At 42.8% G+C, this 24,941-nt stretch overlaps 1 protein-coding gene across 3 annotated transcripts in view; it reads right to left on the reverse strand.

The window, feature by feature from the left end:
- Positions 1-6,110: 6,110 nt before the first annotated feature.
- The window catches only part of Serpine2 (serpin family E member 2), a 57,776-nt gene continuing 38,945 nt past the window's right edge, over positions 6,111-24,941 (reverse strand). For all 3 annotated transcript variants that reach the window (XM_003464017.5, XM_063245994.1, XM_063245989.1), the window contains exons 4-9: positions 23,011-23,208; positions 14,252-14,450; positions 12,594-12,694; positions 9,963-10,049; positions 7,492-7,575; positions 6,111-6,849 (exon numbers count right to left, since the gene is read on the reverse strand). In XM_003464017.5, the coding sequence (XP_003464065.2) occupies positions 6,812-6,849; positions 7,492-7,575; positions 9,963-10,049; positions 12,594-12,694; positions 14,252-14,450; positions 23,011-23,208 (707 nt within the window). In that variant the 3' untranslated portion in view covers positions 6,111-6,811. The remainder of the gene's footprint in view (positions 6,850-7,491; positions 7,576-9,962; positions 10,050-12,593; positions 12,695-14,251; positions 14,451-23,010; positions 23,209-24,941) is intronic.

The raw sequence follows: 24,941 nt of genomic DNA on the forward strand, positions 1-24,941 counted from the left end.
ATTTGTGCATTTTCCTTGCACCTAAAATCAGCACCTTGTGAATGCTGCCAAGGTTTGCTGCTAGCTGAAGCAGTAGCCAGGCTTTTCTCTTTTGGCTGTAGGGGTCAGTTGCCCAGATCACAGGGCTCTGTTTGCCTGATTGTGAGAAAAAGCTTCTCTACATTGCCGCCATTCTGGAACCTCATGTGGCCTCTGTTGCCATTCTGGAACATGGTGCTCTGCAGCCTTCCCCTCTGAACAAATTCTTTCACCTTTGCTGTGAGGCTGCAAAGGGTGGGGACTGGCTTCCTGGGATGCCCTGGGCCCATCTTCCTTATCTCTCTGTTTCTCTTCAGGAATCAAAATCTCAACTCTGTCTTTACAATCCACAGCCTTCCTGGAATTTTCCTTCTGGCCAAACTCACAGTATTAGAAATTATCCTGCTGGGCTCTTTGCTCTTCGAAACATAAAGCTGGCTGAAAGTCCCCACCAATAGCCATGCCACAGCCTCAATGTTTGATTGCTTTTTAATTTCTTTTTCAAGATTAATCAGTCCATTGCCCTTTGTCTCAGTCTCAGGCAAAGTCTCTGGGCAGGAGCAAAATGCAGACAAACTTTCTGCCAAGCCATAACACACATCACATGGAGTCCAACACCCAATGCAGTCCTTCCCAGAAACCTCCCAAGCCTGGTCTTTACCATCTGGCTTTCTATCAGCCTTCTGGTCTCCTGAGCTCTGACCAGAATCTCCTCTACAGAACAGCCTAAGCTACTCCAGCTCTATACATCCAGGGGACATGTCCAAACCTTTCCAAACTCCACCCACAAGCCATTTTCAAAGCCTCTTGAAAAACATGGTCAGGTATAGTCACAGCAAACGACCCCACTCTGGGTACCAAATTTCTGTCTCAGTTACTTTATGCTCGTCGCTGAGACAAAATACCTGATGCCCAAGTTGAGAAAGGAAAGGTTTATTTTTTACAGTTTTTGGAGGTTTCAGTCCATACTCTCTTGGCTCCCAGGCAGGCGGGCATGGCTTGACCACCTTTCATGGCAGCTGCAAACAGCAAAACAGGAACTGACAAAGAGCAAGACACACCTTCTTCCTGCCATATCACATTCTGGCTCCACCCCTTTGTGGGTGGAGCACTGACACCATCAATCCAAGCACTATACAATGAACCATCACAAATACACAATGCAAACTCATGAGGCCTGGGGGACACAGACATAAACCATGACAGTTCTCTAGAATACTGACTATGGTTGCTTAATTCAGTCCCATTTTGCAAACTAAACAATTTTTTTGGCAGAAAATTCATGTAATGAAAAATCACAACCCAGGTGTGACAGTGTACACTGCAATCCCAGCACCTGGCTGAGATGAGAGGATCATGAGTTTGAGGCCAGTCTGGGTGCCATAGCAAGATCAGGACCAGCCCCAGCTACCTAGTAAAATCTTGTCTCAAAAGCAAACAATCACAAATGCTCTGGAGAAAGAAATGTTTATGTTGGTATTGTCTGTGCTTTCACTAATGCTCACTTATGTTCACTTATCTGACTACCTGACAGTGTTCACTGAAGACTAATGGTTTAAGATGAAAAAAATGTTTTACAAGAAAATTTTTCTGGTGGGGCTCAGTGCCTCAAGCACTTGCCTGGTAAGTGCAAGGTTGAGAGTTCAACCCTCAGTACAAAACAAAAACAACCTCCCCCCCAAAACAAACTAGCCACAAGAAGAAATTTTTTCTGGGGGGAGAGCAGTTGAGCAAAATGAAACACATTAACTTTTTCCCCTCTTATTGAGGAAGAATTCTGTTGTTTAGCTATTCACAGAATATTTCCCAGAGCTAGTGTACATTAAAGGTGTAAAATGTAATACGATAAAATTGCAAAATGCACTAACGAGCTTACTCTGATCATCTTGCTCCAGAAAAGTTTGGTCATATGTCACTGACAGCTAGAGAAGGGTGTTTTCCAAGTCAAGGGAGAGTTTTCCAGACCAGTGATGCTACCTCTACATAAGTTACTGATGTTATCATCTTCACATTGAAACAGCATATCAGTAGGGGCCAGAGGACATTTCTCAGGTAGACCCATAGTGACTGAGATAAATCTAGGGGAAAGGCAGCTGGCCATTGTGGGGAATCACTCAGACTGCTTCAAAGCTCAGGGGTGTCTAAGGGACAGTGGGTATAGTTATACAACCATGGCTCAGCACAGGTAAACATGCAAGCGCTGGTTATGGCACTATGTAAGAATGTACATATGAGATAACAACCTGTATAAAAGTCATACGGTAGTACCAAAAAAAGAGACAATGAAACAATAAAGATGTGGGCGACTCTTGTGCTCTGCTCTGCTCTACTCCTTGCTGCCTGCTGTTATTGCTGATGATTCGTACAGACGTGTTAAAATTGGGACCTCATATGAAAAAACCTTTTTTTGTCTTTTTCGTTTTTATCGGTACCAGGGATCGAACTCACGACTGCTTGCTTGCAAGGCAGGCACTTACGCCACTGAACTAAATCCCCAACCACTGAAAAACCTCTTTTGAGCTTCTGGAGCGAGCCAATAGTCCTCATCAGATTAATGACATTAGTGATGTTCATGAGACTCTGGACTGTCAGTCCCTAGGACTCAGTTCTCAACTTTGGAATAGTTTCCTTGTCTAGGAAGGTCAGGTCCAAAGGCCTGTGGTGCTTCTTTTATCTTACATGGCTGGGATTATAAATTTCAGATGGAAGAATTTAAGAGAGCTAGGAGATTAAAAATCTCATTTTCATTTTTTCCCTAATATTTTGCAAAATCTAAGTACATTGTTGAATGATGAAAAACAAGTTTTCATTTAGTACTTTCGGAGTTACTTCTATTTTTCTTTACGATTTGAGAAAGGGGATACGGCTTGGGAATCTCCAAAGGAATGGGACTGTGTAGTAGTCAGTGATGGTTTTCATCACAGTGGAGTCTGCACAGGCCAGGCACACAGTGTTTCAGCATCCACAGGAGTCCACACACACAGCTGCCAACACCCGGTGTGCCCAGGCCCACCTCTCCCAGCTGTCACCAATGGTCAGGCTAAGGAGGGGAGATTCACTACTCTATTGGCTCAGACCCCTGACTGTGAAGCTCATGTGTCACTCAGTTCTTCATTTACAGAAAAACTAAAAGTGACTGGTACAGAAGAACACTCCCTTGAATCTTTCTGCCAAGTTCTCATGATTGGGAATTTTTCCAGGTCACCTGTCATTATCCCTCTTTTAGAACAAAGACTCAAATGGCTATTGAGATAGAATCTGCAGCATATTTGGGTCAGTGCTGTTGTCTTTTCCCATGTGTTCCAGCCAGAACTGAAAGGACCCCCTCTCATTAAGTGTCAAAAGAGCAACTTCACTGGTGGTTGGCTCCATTTTTCTATAGGCCTACCATTTTGTTACTTTAGGAAAATTGCACCCTGTCTCCTACTCAAACTCAGTGTGGCATCTAATCTATACGATAAATTGTTTGCTCAAACACATCTGCAGAGCAAAATTGATCCATTATGGGCCTGTAATTTTTGTGGCAGTCTCCATCTTAAATTTATTTCAGTTTCCCTCAAGGAAAGAAATTTTCAGAAATTTAATATTTTCAAAGAAAAGATCTGCAAAAGTATATCAAAAGGTAAAAGTTGAATTGAAAGGAACTTTCCTGCTTCAGATCAGAGATTGTAAATAGGTTCCAAAGATCAGTGAGGATCAGAATCTGAGCAGTGACTGAAGAGGTCTGAGTAAAGAATTAGTTGGAATGATGAAGCAGAAACAGGAAGAAGATATATAGTGGGTAACCTTGATATTATGGTTTTTCTAAGTTCTATTTTTCGGAAGACAGTGTGTCACTATGTAGTTTAGGCTGGCTATGAACTTACTGTGCTGCTCATGCTGGTCTCAAGCTTGCAGTGATCCTCCTACCTCAGCCTCCTGAGTGATGCAATTACACTCATACGCCACCATACTGAGCTAAATTCTGTATATTGTTTAACATAGAAACCTTATTAATAATTAGAGGTACTCAGAAACAGGACAAAGTACATATAAATTTAATGTGCCAGCATATTGTTGGGGAGCACCCTATGTCACAATCTAGAGTTGCTCTGGCTGTATAAGAAAGGCAAACTTTGTCTTCTCTTGAATGAGCACTGCAGGAGCCAGGCAGGCATCATTCTACTTGCGGTCATTTGTCCATCTTCTCCAGAACTCACAGCCATTTAATCTTCCTTCCATATCTTATAAACACATTTGCAGTAATGGGATACAGTGGAGTGCCATGCCTGTTTCTCTGGTTCCCAGGATGAATGTACTTAGGGAAAGATGTACGTATGCCTGGATCTCCAAGCATTTGGAACAGGTAGGCACCTGTGACGGTTAATTTTAGGTGTTCACCTCACTGGAGCAAGGGTTGGATACTGAGATAGCGGGTAAAGCATTATTTGAGTATGCCTGTGGGTGCTTCCATTGTAATCAGCAGACCGAGTAAGGAAGATCTGCCCGTGCTCATTGTGAGCAGTCTGCCAGCGGAGGGGCAGAACAGAAACTCCAAAGGGGCTTTCACTATCTTCTGGAGCTGGGACGCTCTTCTTCTGGCGGAGGACACCAAAGCCGCGGGTTCTCCAACCTGTGAGCACAACTCCCTGATTCTCGGCCTTCAGACAGCTGTGCCACCAGCTCTCCAGTCTCCAGCTTGCAGATGGGCATTCAAGGGACTTCTTAGTTCCCAGGTTCATGAGAGCCAATTCCCAGAATAATCCTATCTCACATGTCTTTAACTGTCCTTCTGGTTCTGGTGATGGTTACGTTTGATTGGATAGAGAAATACTTAGGAAGTTAGTGAAGCACATTCTGGGTAGGTATGTCTGTAAGGGTGGTTCCAGAGATGATTGGCAGGTGAGACAGCCAATTAAGGGAGAGGCCCACCCAGAATGTGGGCCGCACTACCCTAATAGGCTGGGGCCGGATGCAATAAAAATGGGAAGAAACCTGAGAACCTTTGTTTTCTGCAGAGATAGATGAGAGCAGCTTTCCTTGTCCTTCCAACATGTTCTGCTTCACCACAGGCCCGGAAACAATAGACAGGTGACCATGGTCCAAAACCATGAGTCAAAACAAACCTTTCCTCCTTTTTCTCAGGTATTTTCACAGAAATAAAAGTCTGTAAGTTTTCTGTGAAGAACTCCGAACACTTGAATAAATAATGAATGGAACTTCTAGTTCTCACTGCTACTTTTAAAAAAGTCAAAATAATATTACTGAATGGGAGCAGAATACTTGAAAACCCAGCAAGACAGGCTCTACAAGACACCAGCAGCGATTTGCATGTTAGCTGGAATATATGTGGTTAGAGGAGAGCCATTTAAAATAGGGGTTTTTTTTTTGGCATTTATTCCTTATAAAGGAAGAGAGTTTTCTCTTTTTCTCACATTTGTCAATAGTTGTGAACAACATTCAGCCCACCTTACAAATAAGAATTAAAAATGGCAAATAGATGCAGTGTTGAATGTGTTTTAATGTATACATGAAGAGTGATAACTTCATTGGATTAAAAGAAAATATATTTTAACTTTGGATAAGAATGTTTTTCAACATTCTTATTTACACAGAGATTTTTAGGAAATTATTGGGAAAAAAACCTCCTAAAATCCAGGCAACTGGTGACATAATTGTGATGTTTGAATTCAGTTTGGAAAATTATCCCAAGGAACAATGCCAAGTGAAATTGTTTCACAAATCAAACACACCAGCCTATCAGCCTGTCACTCATGCCTCAGATTATCAGTATCTCAGTCTCCAGCAGGTTTTTTTTCCCACATTGCACAAAATCCTTCTTTGCTGAAAATACTCAGCTCTGTCTTAAGTGAACAGCAGTCGATAGATCTGGGATTACTGTAACAGTTAATCCTTTGATGTTATCTATAAACTGAGATGTGAGAAGCCAAGGAAAAGTGTCTTTGTGTCAGGTTTAGAGGAAGGAGAGAAAAAAGCGCAGTAGCTTTGAATGCGTTGCTGTTCGCCTACGTGCAAAGGGTTATTAGAAGAGGCTGAAGTATTCTGTAAAAGGCTGTTTCCTTTGTTTTATTTTCAAACAATTAAGAAATGGCTTTTTTCTGAACTACTCATAACACTTTATTTTTACTTTGTACAAAATACAAAAATGCAAATCCAAAGAGTACAGACCAGTAGTGACAGGCACACTGCACAACAGCAAACCTTGCCTAGCAAGACATTAGTTTTTAAAACTTTATTTTAGTGAGTACATGCGTTATATAAAATAACAACGGCAACAACAACAAAATCACACAAAGAGGCTGGACATTTTTGCTATTTTCACCCCCAAAATAATGCTTGCTGTCAAGACTTTGGATGAAGATGGGGGAAAGGAATTAAAAAGGCAAGTCATTTTTTTTACATAAAAGAGTAAAAGCTAAAATGTCCTTATTTATTGTCACACTGATTAAATTTCTTCTGAAAAAGCCACAAATATAAACAAAACAAAACAAAAATCCAGAACTGGACAGACAGCAAATATTCAAGAGGGATGTTAACCTATGTAACCGTTCAGTAGTTGAAAGAATCTTTTAAGACATTCTGAAGCCTTTTTAGTCATTTCTCAGTCCAGTGTCCACCCATCCTGTCCTTCTCTCCCAGAACAGAAAAGCTTGCATCATTAAGTCTGTTGCTAAGAATTAAGTTTTGAAAATGAAAGCAACATATAAAAATATTTAACAGAACTATGAAAGACGTAAGAAAAAGTTTTTTCTTCATAGCAAGAAGTCTTTGCATGGTTTCTTTTGTCTGCTATTCAGGGTTTGTTTATCTGCCCCATGAATAAGACAGCACCTGGAGAATGAAAAGGAAATAATGAATAATACTTAAAAATATGGTGAAAAAAATACTACTTTTAAGGGAAGACAAGAATCCATATTTAACTGATTTCTCGGTTGTGCTGTTGGATAAAACTTTCTACGAGGAGGAAAGTGGCCTTTCTTTTCTGTGTAATATGGTGGCCAGTAGTCATGTAGGGTGACTGAGTGCTCAAAATGTGAATACCTTATTTCAGCTAATTTAAAGTTAGTCCTTGAAGCATATTAATTAAGACATTAAAGATGTAATGAGATAAAAGGGTAAAGACCTACCTCCTAGTGTTGATTAAAGTAACAATAAACACTAAAACTGTTAGTGCCTACTCTGCACCACTATGAAGCCTACCTTTCCACAAAGATAATCTCCTATTTCATAACTGTACTAAAAGAACATAATTATCTTTATTCTACAGATGATGACATAGGCCAGAGTCAAGCTGAATTGTGTTGAGTAAACAATTCTCAGATCACACTGACAGAGTGAACATATAGAAGTTGAAGATATGTAGCTTCTTGGAAAAGTTTTAATTCATGTATTTGTAAAATACAGAACAACCGATAGATGTACACCTTCTGAATTTGAACATGCAGTGAACAACTGAAGAGGAGAATCACTTACCTGTAGGATTATGTCGGATAAGAAACAGAAAAGGCCTGTCCACTATAAACCAGGGAGGTGATGACCTTGCAATTAAAATTGCAGCTAGAGGAACACAAGGGAAATGTGTTATACACCCAGCATGGGGCCAGCAATGAGGACACACTTCATTCCTGTTCCACAATTGTCTCAATGGCCAACAGTGTACTAAAAACCTACCATGGGCCAGGTCCTCTACATTTACTACATCATTTAGCCAATAAAGCAACATCTCTAATAAACATACTTCTTACAGTTTTTATGAAGATTAAATGACACAAATGCAAATTCACTGCTACTTTAGCTGTTTCTTATTCATACCATGTGCTGTGCAGATGAAGGCCCTGGTAACCCTTTCTGTTTTGTTTTTCCGAGATAGGGAGCTACTGTGTAGCCCAAGCTGGCCTTGAACCTGTGATCATCCTTCCTCAGCCTCTTAAGTGCTGGGATTACAAGCAAGCACCACTGTGTCTGGTTTCCCCTGGTCCTTTTGATCTTTTATTTGTTGGTACATGTTTGTAGGATACAATGACTCCAGTCACTGTGAGAGGTGGTGTACGTACATGACACATCTTAATCACTTACTCATTACCCTTTCCCCCTCCCGCCATCTCTTGGACTCCTCCTATAGCCCGGGTCCTTTCCAGTCTTTCCAAGTCTGCAGACCAAGGCTGAGCTCAATTCTCAGTTGTTTTGTCCGTGCCTTTTCCTGTGGCATATCATGCAGATTTCCATCGCACCAGAAACTAGGCCACTCATGTGAGCCCACTGCATTGCACTGCTGCTCCGTAGCTCAGGTACAAATACTGACTCAGAAAGCAAATTCCCTTAGGCTCGTAGGGCTCTGACCCTCTTCCTCTGCCATGCTAACCAATGGTGGCTCCCATTTACTAAGCCTATGACAAGACCCTGAGGGAGTACAAGTATAAAACATGCCTGTGGAAGTCTCTCAGCCCTCTTCCTCACACCTAGGGCTCTGGCTTGATGTTAAATGAGGAATGCCTGTAGTTGCTCTGGGGCAAACCACCAAGGGTTATTAAAAATTCACAAAGAGTGAATAGCTAGCAGGTGGTATGAACTGTGTTTCTGCTCCTTGCCAAATTCATGCTTAACTTCCAATTCCCTAATATGAATGTATCTGAAGGATATTAAGAACAAATGAGGTCCTAAGAGTGAGATCCTAATCCAACAAAGATAATGTTCTTTCCAGAAGATGGAGAGACCCAGAGAGAGGAGGCCATGGGAACGTACAGCGAGAAGGCACCATCTGCAGGTCACAAGAGAAAGACCTTGGGAGAAGCCCAACCTGCCAGGCACATTGAGCTCTGGCCTCCAGAGCTTGAAAAAAAATAAATTCCTGTCGTTTAAGCTCTCATCCATGGCATCTATGGTAGCTTGCACCCATTAATATGGCAGGACTCCAGGCGCCATCCAGGGCTCCATACATTACTACTCTGCTGTTGCAGCCTTGAAATTCTTAGTACATTTTAAACGGGCTCTATATTTTTATTTTGTATGTGGCTCCCCAAGTTGTACAGCAGGTCCTGATGATTACTGTAGTTGGCAAAATTGGTCAATAACTTTGGCAAAGTTTAGATGTCACTTACAATCACTCAGGAAGGACTTGAAAATTCTAAGTTTCTCATTTTAAGTCTTCCTTTAATGCTATTTTAAAGAAATGGAGAATTCTTTTAATATAAGAGAGGAAATAAAGTGTCTACTACAAGTTAAAATAGGGTTTTTAATGACCAGAAGTATCCGACTCAGTGGTATCTAAGTTCTTCACTTTATGAACTGACAGATTTTGGCCAGGCCTTTTCACCCAGTTTCATGTGGATAATTATGGGGCAACTTGAGATTATTCTGCCTCTTCCTGCACTATATAAGCCACTGAGAAGAAAGCAGATGTAGCCGTTCTAATTTTCAAAGAAGCAGCAAAGTAGTCCTGCCACAGAGCGACAGATGCTCACTAATTCTTCCCTTTGTCCCAAAGAGATCTTATTGGCTCATTTCCTGTAAGTGCCTGCGTTATTTTATGTTTCAATTCAAACGTAGGTCTTTTCTGCAAATAAGAAGCCCAAATGTGCCTCATCCTCCTGAGAACAGGGCCTCAGCCAGGCTGAGTGAGTGTACAGGACCAAATGTTGTTTGTATGAATGAAGCTCTCTGAAACACAGCCACGGCCATTCACTTGAATTATCTATGGCTGCATGCAGGCTGTAATCAGAGACTTGAGAAGCTGTGATGGAAACATTATGACTGCAAAGCTGAAATGCAGACTGTGTGGCTCATTTCAGAAGCTTGCAGACTCTGTCCTGCAGGAGTTTCTCTCACTTATAGAAACAGAGTGGAAGTCAGAGCCCGGCTGGACACAGGGCCTCGTGGCTGTTTCCTAAGCCGCCATACACACCGCAGAGAGTCTGTTTCCCTGCCCTGTGACCCTTGCCACTTACTTGTTGCTGCAGAAGCTTTCGTTCCATCTTCGCTGACTTCGATTTTTGCTTTTTGAAAGATCTGAGAAACATGAAGGTTTTCTGACCCTGTTTGCAGAAAACAAAATGAGTTAATTTGTTTGAGGTATAGGCTGTCCATCTGGCTGGATGAGTAACCTTAAAGCCATGGCAAATCCTAGATCTTAAAAAGTGTCAGGAGGAGGGACCTCTGATGGTGCTGGAGATGAGGCTGTAGGCAGTTGTCACCTGCAGTGAATTCAATCTCTGATCCCTTCTAAGTAAACTGTCATACTCCCTACCAGGAAGGAGGCCTATACACCAAACATTGTAGTGCGTATAATTCAACTGTGAGCATTCAGAATTTTATTACAAAAATAAAATAGTGGATTTTTTGGTGTTTTTGAGATACGACCCACTATGTAGTTCAGGCTGGTCTTGAACTCATAGTGATCCTCCTGCCTTAGCCTCCTGAGTGATTGCTGGGGTTATAGGCATGCGCCACCACACCCAGGTAAAGAATATAAAGCTTAAAAGGAGTTTCAAGCTTTAAAAGAGGCCAAGTTTGCCAGAAGTAAGACATCAATATTATTCTGCAATTATAGAATATCAGGTCCAGAAAAGATTTCAAATAACATTTATACATGAGGAAATTGAGGCTGACTTAGAAAATCTGCCTCCAAGTGCCAGGGCTAGTCAGTGGCAGCATAGGTGCTGACTTTTCACAACTGCAGCCTCACACAGCACAGGACAGCCAGCAGCAGTAGAAGGGTGCTGAGTGAGAAGAGTTACACTCTTGGACAGGGCAGGACACAAGTGCAACAGTGCCTCAGGGACCATCCAGGGCCCTTCCTACCCTTTTCTGTGAAGCCTGAGCACCTAGCAATAGCCCCAGGGTCACTATTCAGCAGAAGGACACTTGAGGTTAACCTGAGCCTGTTGGGACAGAGGACTGGGTGCCAAGGACAAAGGGATCTTTGTGTTAGTTGGTTTTCAGCTCTCTGCATCACTGCCTGATTCTAACATGACGAGCCGTGACTGAGATGCACAGTTGTAGGGCATCTCACATTTGCAAGGTTCAAGAGAACACTGCAGGAGAACCTTGCACATTTGCAAGGTTCAAGAGAACACTGTAGGAGAGCCTGGTCCACCCTGTCCACAGCTCCCAGCTCCTGGCATTTAGGCTGCTGTGGTGAATGATTGGAGGAGTGGGGTGCAGATTCCAGCAGTGCTTCCCAATCTATGCTAGGCCAAAGGATCATGTTGAAATGAAGAACTGAGTCAGGGTCTGCGTCAGACTCAAGATCATGCCTCTGGGGAAGGGGACGCTTACAGTTTTGAGTACAGATGTCCCCCCAAGCCTCATGCAGTCACAGGGTTTTTTTGAAGGTAGCTGAATCTAGATAGAGTGTGTGGCTGATTCACAGAGCAATGCTACCATTAAGGGTGTGAGGATTATGGGTGGGTGACTGCTGGACCAGTCCACTGATCGGACTGGCACCACCTTAATTCCAGTAGGTTGGATACAATCTAAGGGACAGAAAGAACATTGTCTCCTTCTCTCTCTCTTGCCTTTGCTGTTGTCACTGTCGTGAACTGCTGCCTCTTTACCATGTGCCACCCTGCCTCCGAGCCAGTCAATTATAGACTGAAACCTCAAAAAACCTCCTTTAACTTTGACTGCGAGGTACTTTGTCTCAGCAATGAGAAAAGTAACAAATACAGTAACAGACTGATTTCTTACTGGTAAAGGGGACAGACACAAACTGGGGAGTACAGTTCATGTTAAAGCCATGGCTTTTCTTTGGAAACAGGTTGCTGGGTTCTAATTCAAAAGACAAAGAACTGACCGTTCAAACATAAAGTCTAGAAAAGGTGACCCAGAATGGCAAACAAAGGCTTCAGGATGCCAAGGGTGTCACCACTGCTTTGGCAAAGAAGAATTCTCATCAGACTTGTTTGAACTTTTGTTACTCCTGATTAATGGGCATTAACCCCAAAATACGTATCTGGCTACAACACATATTTATGTATAATGTTGCTTGGGGAAGCATTGGAGAGCTCAAAAACCTTAGTTTTGCTTCAAACTTAAAGAAAAAGTTTGCATTTGAAAAGTAAAGAGTGACTAATATCTAACGAAGAGCCGAACTTTTAGGTTAAAGAGGTGGTACAAGAAATACTTCTTTAACCGAGCAGTCTCCGAGCCTTAGCCTGAAAGCTGCACGTGAGTAGCAGGCGTGAGTGTAGAGACGTACGCTGATGTAAGTGAAGAAGGCCAGCAGCAACTTTGTGACACGTCAAGTTAAAAGTTGGACAGTGTGAGGGCAACACATTTCTAGTTCTCTTTCTTTTTCCTGGTACTGGGATTGGACTGAGGGTCTTGCACGTGTGAGGCAGGCGCTCCACCCCTGAACTACATCCCTACCCCTTTTCTGCTGTATTTTCAGACAGGGTCTTGGTAAGTTGCCCAGGCTGGCTTCCAACTTGCACTTCTCCTCACTTGGTCTCCTGAGTGGCTGGGAGTAGAGGCATGCAGCTCTACCATGTTTGGCTTCATTCTCCTCTTTTCTCTATAAACAAATCAGACCCTGTTTGTAACCTTTTCTTGAAGTATAAATTGTACATTGGACATACTTGTGATTTTTGCAAAATTGGCCTTTGATGGATCAAACATCTCCGTAATGCCGAGAACTTTAAGCGGCTCCTTCAGATCTGTTTGTGCCACAGCTGTGAACCTGCAAAAGCAGAAAAATGGAGGAGGAGCAGAGGGTGTCACAAAGCTATAAATGATAAAGCATGATAGAATAGAATCTTTTTAAGTACGATGCGAATGGTCTCAACTGTATCTTAATTAACTTTTAACCCTAAATTTAAACACCAGGTAAGTAGAGAGCAACTCCTCTCTCATTCAGCCGGCAAGGGAACATAACAGTACACACTGACAATCATCCACATGTGTGCAACAGGCTGCCTTCAACACCTCAGAAGATCTAGAAGATCTTCCTGTTACATCAATGCAAAGGTTCAGGGGAACATAGTTGCTGGTACCGTGGAATATCTATAGGTCCCCCATAGCCAACTGAAGAGCCACCTTTGTGTTTGCTGTAAAGACCACCATTCTTACTGGAATTGCAGCTGGTACAAAGAGAGGAGCTACCTTTCCGATGGCATATGTTGGGATTCTGAGAACATTTTTACTGTTAAAACAAGAACGAGCATTAGGCATAGGTGACCGGCTATTACATTTGGGTATAAAATTAGTTGCTTGTACATGTGTGGCCAATCTGGCCTTGAGACTATATATATATTAGTTATTAAGCCTGTCTGCAGATTGGATTTCACCCTGTGGCACAGCAGCAGGAGAAAGTGAGAAGATTCTCATCCCAGGAGGCCAATCATAATTTACCTGTTCTTTGTTCACTGAGGCCTCTACCATCACCATCACATCCATTTATATGAAGTACTGTTGACTTGAAGGCTTGTTTTGTTTAATAAAAACAACAAAAAATCTTTAATGCTCCAGACAGTATGGAATGGTAATGTCAGAAAGTTCATAGAAAGGGGATAGTATTTATTGCCTTCTCCACAAGTCTGGGCAAAACATTCTCCAACCTGTTAGAAATCAGCATTCACACAGAAGCTGGGATCATTTTTGTTATGGCTTCACTCATAACAGCTCCAATTCCATGCATATTTTACTTTTGGGTATAACAGAAAAACTGCTTAAACACAAGCAGAAGACCTGTGCCTGGGTGGTTCCAAAGCATCTACCTATCACCTAGCTTGGTCTCTGGCAACTTCTAACTGAAACTTAAATAATGAAAATGAAGCCCCTTATCAAAACACCTGGAGCTCCCTGATATAGGATGACGGCATACGTGTGCTCTTCAGGTTTTTGAGCAGAGTGAGATATGTTTTCATTTTTATGGGTACCAGGGATCGAACTCATGACTGCCTGCTTGAAGGCAGGCGCTTATGCCGCTGAGCTAAATCCCCAGCTCCGCAGAGTGAGATATGTTAAAAGCCATCACGGAAAGCTTGTGCTCATGGAGCGACGTGGATACCAGAGTTACCTTCTCTCCAACCTTCTTATCATTATTCTACCACACAAGAAACAGAGGAAATGCACAAAAACATTCAGAAAAGATCAGCTTTGTACTCCCACCATGTGTTTTCTGCAAATTAAAAGAAGCAGCTTCACGAGATGTGACATTTTACTTCGTGTTGCTAAGTATCCTGCATAACATCTACTGACAAACAACCCATGTTTCCTTCCCGGAAGGGTCACTTACTTGGGCAGGACCACCTGCACCCTCTTGGGCACCATGGTGTTCATCCAGCTGTCGATGGTCTTGGTGCTGATGTGGGGGATGAGCGCCGACAGTGGGGTAGAGCTCTCCGTCGGCAGGGCGATCAGCATGCTGATGCTTTCGCCATGGTAGGGCAGCTCGATGAAGTTGTACCACAGGTCACTGGGCGTGCTCGTGGACCCTAGGGAAATCACAGACAGGGTCAGCATACCCTGGGTGACTTCAGATGGAGCATGCGGGGCGGGGGGGGGGGGAGCTGCAGAGGGACACCAACAATTCAGCTGGGGGACCTTTCTATTCCCCCAACAGCTTCCTCACAAGGATAAAGATAAGGACAATGATGTCTTCCTCCCATGGCACAGAATGCTGTTCTTCCAGTCTAGACAGAATGCCTTTGGGCATCACGAAATTCACTTCAATTCTGTGGAACAGAATGCACCTAGATCATTAGACACTCACAATACAGTGCTTTGCAAGAAGCTGACCTTTATATAAATAAAAGAATGAATTCAAGCTGCCTTGCCATCATTTTTTCATTTAGCTCGTTAAAACACAAACTACGCTGCGCATTTTAAGTTCTACAATGTGGGGTTATTGAATATACATGTATAAATACTAAAATAATTACCATAGTGAAATAAATTAACATACCCATCAGCTTACAGTTACACTTTCTTTGGGTATTCTGTGACAAGAGCAGCTAAAATCTGTTTGTATAGCAGTAATCCTAAATACAGTAAAGTTTTGCTGCAATAATCCTTATTTTGGGTAAGCCTCTGTGTGTTCTGGAAGAGAAGGGAGGGCATGAGTAGCTCCCCTCGTTTTAGGGCGTACTCCAACCATGTGAACAGAATTCCAAGCACCCAGAAGGTAGGTGTGACCGGCCCTGTGTTCCAGGAAGGCCACGATTGGAGAAATTCGGTAACCAGCCGAAGGACCATGCATGGCTAAGAAGGGCAGAGCTGGAGAGGATTTCTCTTACTCCATCACTCTGACTCCTTGTTCGCGCACTCCAGGAAGCTGCATTAGAAGATTTTGTATTTTTACGTAAACTGGTGGATGATTTAAACCTTCATTTCTCAAAATGCCAGAGCACACGCTGACTGCAAGATGCTCCATACCCAGAGCAGGAAGTCTAGGAGGCAGGGATGCAAGAGGCTCTTGCAGATACTATCATCTATGCCAGGACCATAAAGACTGTGACGTACTCTGAAGCTGAGAAAATCATTTAATTCTTTTCATCTCCATGTTTCCCATGCTAAGCTGATCTTATGCTATGTAAAGGATTCAAAACACTTAGCAATGCCATCTGAAATCCCTGTGTTGGAAATGTAATCCCTAAATTCATCTGTTGGTGTTTGAGGGAGGCCTCTTGATGGCATTCATGGCTTTATAAGAGGAAGAAACCATTTGCAGACTGTGGAAGGAGAGAACCAGGCCTCACCCTGACTGAAAACCAGTGCCATGCGTGGGCAGCTGCTGGAGGGGGACAGCCAGACCTAAGCCTCTCTCCGTGAGTCAGTGCCATTTGCAGACTGTGGGGGGAGAGATCCAGGCCTCAACGGAAAGTGATCCCCACTTGGAAACTGTATCATTTCCATTGTTTTGTTGGGTTGGGTTTTATTCTTTTTTGTTTTGCTTGATTATGTCAAATCTGATGGCAGGAGCAGCTGTTTCAAAGATAGCAAGACATACTATACTATGGTAGCCATTTTGGATTTGTATTGGCTTGTTTTGAAGTCCTTTACTGCATTCATTACTTTGTTTTTATTGTTTCCACTTTATTCTGTTCTTGATTTTTTTACTATGTCTGAAGGGATCTGCAGCTATTTTGAAGACAACAAAAGGCATTGCGGTAACTATTGTTGATTACATAAGGTTTTGAAGTCCTGATTTCTTATTTGGATTGGTTTTGTTCTCCTTGGTTTTATCGTCTTTAAAATAAAAATACATAAACAAATAAATAAATAAATAATAGAGGAAGAGAGACCCCAGCAAGACTGCGTGCTCTGTCTGTCCATGTGTTGCCCTCTATCACATTTTTGTTTTGTTGAGACAGGCTAACACAATTCTGCAATCCTCCTGCCTCAGCCTCCTAAGTGTGGCGATTAAAGATGTGTGTGCCACTGTGCCCAGCCTCCACCACATTTTGATACAGCAAATCTGTCCTTCACCAGCTGCAAAGCAGATGTAACTTCCAGAACAATGAGCCAAATTAACTTCTATTTTTTTTTTGGTATTGGGGATCAAACTCATGACCTCATGCTTGTAAGGCAGGCACTTATGCCCCTGAGCTAAATGCTTGGCCCTTAACTTCTATTTTTTATAAATTATTTGGTCTTGGGGATTTTGTTTGAGCAACAGAAAACAAATGCAGAGAACAACTAAGCAGCACAACTCAGTACAGCTCGATTGGGGTGAGAGAAGCAGTCATGAACGGTGCCACCTACCGCTCAGCTTGCACTGAGGGACCTGGAAAAACCAACACCCCCACCTGAAACCTGGGGAGAGCCTGCCCCAAAGCCTGCCTATGAAGCCTTTCAATTAAGCATGGAATGAAAAGAGCTACAAAAATTAACCAGATATTTGGAAAACCAGCATGTCTAATTTACAGTGGATTCTAAAACGTCTTTAAGATGAGCTCTGTTGCTTTAGTAGAGTTACTAACCTTTGTCTCCTTGTCTGCAAAGGAGACATCAAGGCGTTAATAGTATGAACCTCACAGCATTGCTGTGCTGATTCAATGAGGGAAAATGCAGATGATGCTTAGCAGGGCCTGGCAGTGCTGGCAGCTGGTGAAGGACTGCCCTCTTTTCTTTTCTAACTATCCAGGACAGAGAAAGAGAAAGGGCAAAGCAAATTTCTTTCCTGAGTTTCTCTGGACTTCTCTTTTCACTGCTGATCACTGCATTTGAGGTGGGAAAGTTCCACAAGCCAGTTCCCCATGGGAGACACTGGAGGGAGACAGGAAGACAGAAGGACCGACAGAACTTCCTTTGTCTTTGTTATATAACAAATGCTTTTAGCCATAAAATATAAACTACTGGAGCTGGTAGGCTTTCCAATACTGCATGCTGACACTAGTTTCTCCTGTAGAATATGCCTGCAACTGATGCAGTTACTGGGTCCCTCCTGGTCCCAGGTGCTGCTCTGGCCTGCAGGACCAGCAGGACCTGTGTTGGCTCTTGTCTCAGGGCTACCCAAGAACCCAAGTTGGGATCCTTCATCTTTACTTCTAGGTAGTGCAACAAAAACGGTCCATGTGGAAGCTGAAAAATCAATGTGAAAGTGAGGGGAAAAAAATCACTTCCTAATGAACCTTTTAATCCTTGAAAAAAAAATACCATTAAGTCCCTGTGCTGGCAGAACTAATTTTTAGAAACTGTAAAATGTGGGAAGCAGTTAATAAATTATTGCTCCAGGGCATAGAATAAGGACCTAGAGGCGTTAGTTTTAGAAATGTTTATTCCTCTGTTAGGAAGGAAAGCCTGGAGGTTCTGAATAATGAAAACCTATGTGATGAGCGGTGCCACCCTCACACTAGTTAACCCATCTGAATATTAATACTAATACCTACAAACCAGTCTCAGCTGTCACCCACATCTGCTTGCTAAATGAACTTCCCTCATTTTATTTCTGCAAAGCAGCTGATGACTACTGTCGGCAGGATACGCCTGTCCACACCCACGCTTAGCTTTATTTGGTATCTTGAGGAGCCATGAGACAAGTTAACACTCTCTTTCTGTCCCTGGTCACCATAGTAGTGCATCCACAGCATCCTATACAGAGGACAAATGCTGATGTTAAGATCACAAGATCTAGAGTTCTAAGACCTGGATTCAGTCAGATCTGTCCAGCTCTGTTACTCTGGCAAGCTCAGTTAGCTCCAGGTCCCTGCTCAAGGGCTCAATCCTTTCAGGTAAACCACACTTGCTGCTCTGGAGCAGGAAAGGGTTCTAAGGAGGCTGAGATAGGGTACGGAGCCCTCCTGGCGCCACAGCCCTTTCCAGCATGGGGAAAGTGGACTATTTGTTCTTTCACAAGGACAGTTTCTTCATGGTATAAAATGTGGGTCAGGTTCCTTCACTCTGAGCAGGAGCAGAGAAGTCTTTTGTCTTACATGGTGATTGACCAAACTTGCAATGAATAATAACTGGTAAAGACTCAAACGTTAAAACTGTGGAGAACAGTCAGGAATTTTCTTTTTTTTTTTTTTTTATCATTACTGGGGATCAAACTCACAATCACGCTCTTGCAAGGCAGGCACTTATGCCAATGAGCTAAATCCCCAGCCCCAGAATCAGGAATTTTCTAAAGCCAGGCGTGCTGGAGCAGGCCTGTAATCCCAGCACTTGGGAGGCTGGAGCAGGAGGATTCTTGCAAATTTAAGACCAGCCTGGCTACAAAGTGAGCTCAAGGCCAACCTGAACTGCACAGCAAGACCCTGTCTCAAAAAAAGATCACACACACATACACACACACACACACACACACACACACACACACACACGAATTTTCTGGAAGGAGAACTTTTGCGGTGATCTGGTTTCCTTGGAAAGCCCTCTAAATAATACTGATTCCCGCAGTCCTACAAGGGAGGATGTAAGTAAACTCACTAAAATGTGAAGGACTCTTCTGACGCTGTAATATCAAAGAGAATCTTTTTACTATTTAGTATTAGGAAAGCCGTACAGATGACACACTCTCTAACGAGCTCCTACTACAAAGTATATTTACAGACTTCCTGAGCTCTGAAGAAACTGGTCAAACTACACTTTGGTGGAAACTGAAATACGTATTTTTAAAAAAATAACAAACAGATTTACAATACATAGTTGCCTACTAGAGTCCAAGGCAGCCAGACAGAGATGACCACAGGGGGCGCTATCGAGATGGGCAAGGTCACAAACACCTTCAGTCCAGGGAACCAGAACTTAGAGGACAGCTAAGCAGAGAAGTGACACAGGTAGATAGACAGTTATGAGTTGGAAACTCCGGAGAAAAATAAAAGCTGCAAGTAGAAGCCTGGTTATTCTGTGTGGTCTTTTTCAGAAGAAAGTCTCTATTGCCTACATCTGTAACCGTACAAACAAATATGTAACAACTTTGACTCAGTGGTTCCCATTCCAGTAAATTATATTTTGAAGTCTGAAACAATTATCTAAAATGTTTATGTAAGAATATTCATCACAGTATTGTTTATTATAGGAAAAAGGTAAAGAGGCATCCATAATATATTAGGGCAAGTTTATACCATGGGATACAATGGAATTCTGGAATAGCATGCAGCTGATAAATGATCTAGTATATTCTCATGAACAAAGTGTTCCATGGTATACTAGGCAACAAATAAAACAAGTTATGGAATAGAAATTCCATGTAATCTTAAAGCAAAAAAAGCTTCATAGACATATTTTACAGATCCACAGAAATGTTGCGTATGACATACTTAGCGTGTTACAGGAGTTTTTAATCCTAGGATATAGGATTATAAGATAATTTTTTTTCTGCTTTAAACACTGTAGTGGTTGAATTTTTGTTTGTCTGTTTGTTTTTGTGGTACTGGGTATTGAACTTACAGCCAAGTAAGCACTCTACCACTGAGCTATATCCTCAGCCCTATAGTGTTTGATTCTGCAGTGAGCATCAAACATCTACTAAAAAAATTCTAAAGCCTTTATTTTTTTCAATAGGAAAGTTTCTGTGCTTGAACTGCTTATAGTTTATGGGGCATAATTCAGAAGGGTTTTCTTCACCTTTATGTTGCACACTCTCTCTCTAACATTACCGAGTGGATCTTTGCACAGATCTCAATACCCGGGAATCAGAAGTGGGCACATCAAAGGCGAGGTCAACAACAGTCACCGCAACAGACAGTGAGGCTTGGTGGAAAGCCCGGGAAATGCCGGCAGGTGGCACTGCAGCCCTGGGGGCCATGTGAGATCCTCCTACCCTGCACCTCGGGACAGAGGCCGCGTTCCCATCCTGCTACTCAGCAAACTTGAGGGCAGACATAGGAAGGAAGGGAGGTGGGCAACGCCACCCTGTTTCCCCTCTGCCTGCAAGGGACCGCACTGCAGTGAGGAGCTCCGAATAGATCCTGGACCCCGGTCACTGGAGCAAGTGAGGGAAGGATGCGGAGAAAGGGTTTCGGCTACAAAGCAGTGGACACCTCACTCGCCTCAGGACGGCGCAGGGCAGAAGCCGAGATCCCCGAGCAAGGAGGTGCTGGGAAGTCAACTACTCAGCACTCTCCTGCCTCAGCCTTGTTACGGGCTGGTTCCCTACCAGCCAACCCCGAGGAAGCCTCAGGGCAGGGGAGCCCACAGAGGCAGCCTCGTGGGGCTCAGACAGGGCAAGAGGGGGCGCTGAAGAGAGGGCTAGAACCAGGAAGGCAGGGGGAAGATACCTGGCACCCACTCCCTGCTTCTGCCCAGTTTGAATTTCGATGAATCAGAATATTTTTCTGTGTCTGTCTCTCTGTCTTCTGTCTGTCTCTCTCAGAGGTCAGCTCTAAATTGGACAGCTACCCTGCCATGTACCTCTCTGGAAAAGTCCTATAAGAAAAGTCTTAATCTTCTATAGGGATGTTGAGGGAATCTTTGCATTTTAATCTTGAACTGCTAGCTTAATGTTTTTTTTCAACAATAGAAGCAAATGCACAGTGAGGCAGAACTTCTTTATTTTGTGTAGACCGAGCTAAACTAAAACAGATGGGCCAGCATGCCTACCACTGTGGCTCGAGACTACAGTAATGATCTCCTCAGCCTTGCGTTCAGGACAGAGAAGTCTGGCATGAGTGGAAACAGGAAAAGACTTTCAGGCAAAGGGAGGTGCTTATCCTGCCCTCTTAGTCTGGGAAAACACCCTTCTGTGGGACTTTTAAGTTATCACTATTACTATTTGTAGTACTGGGGCCTTTACACTAAAGGGGGACATTTACACTAAAGGCCAACCCTTTTTTAAGATTTCTATTTTGACACAGGGTCTTGCTATGTTCCCCCGGCCAGGCTCAAACTTGGATCCTCCTGTCTCAGCCTCCCAGGATGCTGGTATCACAGACATGCACCCACATGCGCAGGTAAGCACGTACTATATTTGTAAGAACATCTGTCGACTGCAAGGTTTGGCAAATTTTTACCCAGAAACTTGGCTGACAATGCATAAGCATGAGGGAAGCTGACTACTGACCGCCCTTTGTGAGTCACTCCTCCATTTCAACAGCGGGATCTGGCCACATGTGCTCTTTTTTGGAGAGTACCAGGGACCCCCACCTGCACAAAGATGAAAATCCTAACTTACAGAGGTGGGGATTTTCTTTTTTCTGACTGTAAAGGTGATATGATTTCAATTAGGTACAAAATTTATCTGAGATTAAAAAAAAAGATCTGAAATCCTACCTTTGTGAACAGCTTCCAAGGTGTCTTTCTATATACAGAAACTATTTTGTGTAATACTAATAAGTGTCTGCTGTTGTATAACTCGTTCTCTGAAGCCAACCCTGTATTGTATAATCTTTCTATTTATGTAAATATACATCCAATTATCACCTAGATGTATATTTCCATTGTGTAGTCATCCTGCAGTTTCTATGGGGGTCTGGCTCCACTATCCCCAAGGATACCAAACCCACATATGCTCAAGTCCCTTACATAAAATGATGAAATATTTGCATATAACCTACACACATCCTCCATGTACGGTACCTTAAATTATTTCTAGATTATCAATCATATGATGAAAATGTTGTAAATGCAATTTCCTTTTTTTTTTTTTTTTTTTAAATCTTTTTATCAGTACCAGGGATCGAACTTACAACCACCTGCTTGCAAGGCAGGTGCTTATGCCACTGAACTAAATCCCTAGCCCCTGTAAATACAATTTAAAAAAATTATTTTCTTTCTTTCTTTTTTTTTGACATCGGGGATTGAACTTATAACTTCATGCTTACCAGACAGGTACTGTGCCGCTGAGCTGCATCCCTGGTCCCCCCAAAATATTTTCAATTTCAATTGGTTGAATCCGAAGATAGGGAAACTGCAAATGTGCAAGGTTGACTCTGTTTGTGAATCTGGCTTCTATTTATTTGCTAGTATATGACTATAAATTCCCTGGAGCAGACTGCTGAGACAAATACTGAAAAATCCTAGAGACCACAGGTACCTGCCACCAGCCAGGCTCAAGGGGCACCCTCTGTCCCACTCCAGGGTCACACTGGGTGCTAGCAATCTTTCTAATGTTTGCTAATCTAATAAGTGAGAAATTTAATTTCTACTTTTATGTTTAATTTGGCAATGTAAGATTGTCAATGGTACATGAATAATATTTTCATATTTAAATGGCCATTTATACCATGAATCATCTCTTTTAAGTTTTCAACCAAAAAGGCCTGCACACGTTATGTTTTAATACATAACCTCTATGTATAATATAAAGAACATCTCCTTATCACCCCACCCTTTCCCCTACATTTTTATTTATTTATTATCTTTTTTTGAGACAGGGTCTTGCTATGCAGTTCAGGCTAGCCTTGAACTCACTTTGTAGCCCAGGCTGGTCTTGAACTTGCAATAATCTTCCTGCCTCAGCCTCTGGACTGCTGGGATTACAGGCCTGTGCCACCACGCTCGGCTCTCCTTACATTTTGACAAGATAGATCTGCCCTTCAGTGAAGTAAGCATTCAAGGTCCTTTCTAGCCCCTAGCACATTCTAGAACAGGCATGGCCTGGCAGGAACTTACCACAGCGGAACACAGACAGCTGAGCCAGCATGGGCACCTGGTAGGATTTCCCGTCGGCTGCCACAAACGTCCGCTTTTTGGTGTTCTCAGGTTGAAACCGCGATTTCCACAAACCCTTAAAGTACACTGCGTTGACGAGAACCAGCCTGGTGAGCACACCATCGATAAGATCTGGGGACAGCAGATGGTCAATCATGCCTGCGAAGCCAAAGCACAAACAAGGGAAGACCTCAGGACTGGTGGCCAAGTTGGGGACAAATGGCAGTGGTCAGGGAGGACGAAAAAGTAATGGCTTTTTAAAGGAACTTGTTAAAATACCCTTTTGTACTTTCTAATATTTTTCTTACTTTAAAAATTTTCAAAAAAAGTGGAAAACAAGTTAAAAATCAGACACCGGAAAAGACAGCAGAGATCTCCTTCTCAGGGTTACCGAACCTAGAATCGAGTCATTTACAACAGATTCCCTGTCCACTCTTTGTCTTAGGGAAGTTTACTCATCCGAATAAGCTATACCTAAATAATGATTATTGTCCCTGTTTTTACTGGTAACTACCAAATGACTGCTGCTTCCACGAGATAAACAGCTTTTGCTTAGCTTTGTTTTTAACCACTGGGTTGATTTAACTCCAATCAAAAATAAAACACTTCAGCCTATGTGATGTGATCAGGGTAAGTAGTTAATTTCACATGGGATTTCAGAGACACTGAGGATTAGCTTGGAATCTTGGATTATCACATACCTCACAACTACCTAGAGAAGAACTGAAATTGAACACTGACATCTCCATTTACGGCTCAGACCTCAAGCTAGGTCCTAATATTATACAAGTAAGAGGAAAAGGAGTCTGTAAAAGAACTCCTAGCTTGAAGGAAAATGCTCTTCTTGAGGTGTTGGGGATGGCCCATCTTACTGGAGTCAGGAATGAAGAAGCAAACAAAACTACACTTCACGATGCTCACAGACTCTTTCTAAAGGGCAGTGTGTGATTTGGGTTCTTTTTGATCTTTGAAGATCTGGTCGTGTGTGTTTATATACAAATCTATTATAATTAGTTCATTGAGCTTTTTAGCATACACATCTCAATGCATATACACATTTACATATATATAAAGCTTTGCATAATATTAACATCATAATACTTCAAATGTTGAGATTAAAAGTTAACAGCTGTCAAAGAAGTCAGAATGTTTAGTTCAGCAGAAAGCTTTAAGACCTCCTAAATGATGTTCATGAGAGTCCTGGTGCACAATGGGTAAACTTTAAATTGGCCACAGAAAACAAACACAGGTGGCCGTTTTCCTGATCCAGTGTGGTCAGACAGTAGGATCTCGGCTTGGTACTTCCACAAGGGGGCACCAATGCCACCCTAAATCGGGGCCGGGAAGAAAACTGTCAATGGTGTTGGAAGGGCCACTGTTCACAGCAGTTCCAGGCTGGCCTCTGCAGACCACCACCCTGGGGGTGGCAGTGGGAACCTGAAGCCCCTCCAACAGTGAGTTCCTTATTGTTGGTTCCCAGTAGTTAATGCTGCTGCTTCTCTTCCTTGGGAACACAACTCTGTCCACTTCCTGTAGGACACAGTCCAAGGGTGCCCTTGCTATCTACCTGTTAACCTCTCAGTTTTTCCTCACCCTAGCTGAGAAATGACTCTTTCTTTGCTTTCTCCAGAGCCCAAGGCTAAGCACCACCAAGACATTATCCCGGCCAACTTCAAGGTCTTTGTCTCTCGCTCAACCAGATGGAACAGCACCAGGGCAAGGGCTCTGCCTGTTGTTTCCTCTAGGACTAAGTTAAGCATACAGTTAGTGCTCAGTGTCTAAGGAGACAATTTCAGCCCTGTGTGCAGAGATAGAGAACGCCTCCAGTGCTGTTTTCAGGACAGATGTGTAATAAAGGAGTAGGGTGAAACAGGAAAAGAAAAGAAAAGCTA

The sequence above is a fragment of the Cavia porcellus genome, unplaced genomic scaffold, assembly GCF_034190915.1.
Source record: "Cavia porcellus strain 051 isolate PalLab524CR breed Dunkin Hartley unplaced genomic scaffold, mCavPor4.1 scaffold_1, whole genome shotgun sequence".
Lineage (NCBI taxonomy): Eukaryota > Metazoa > Chordata > Mammalia > Rodentia > Caviidae > Cavia > Cavia porcellus.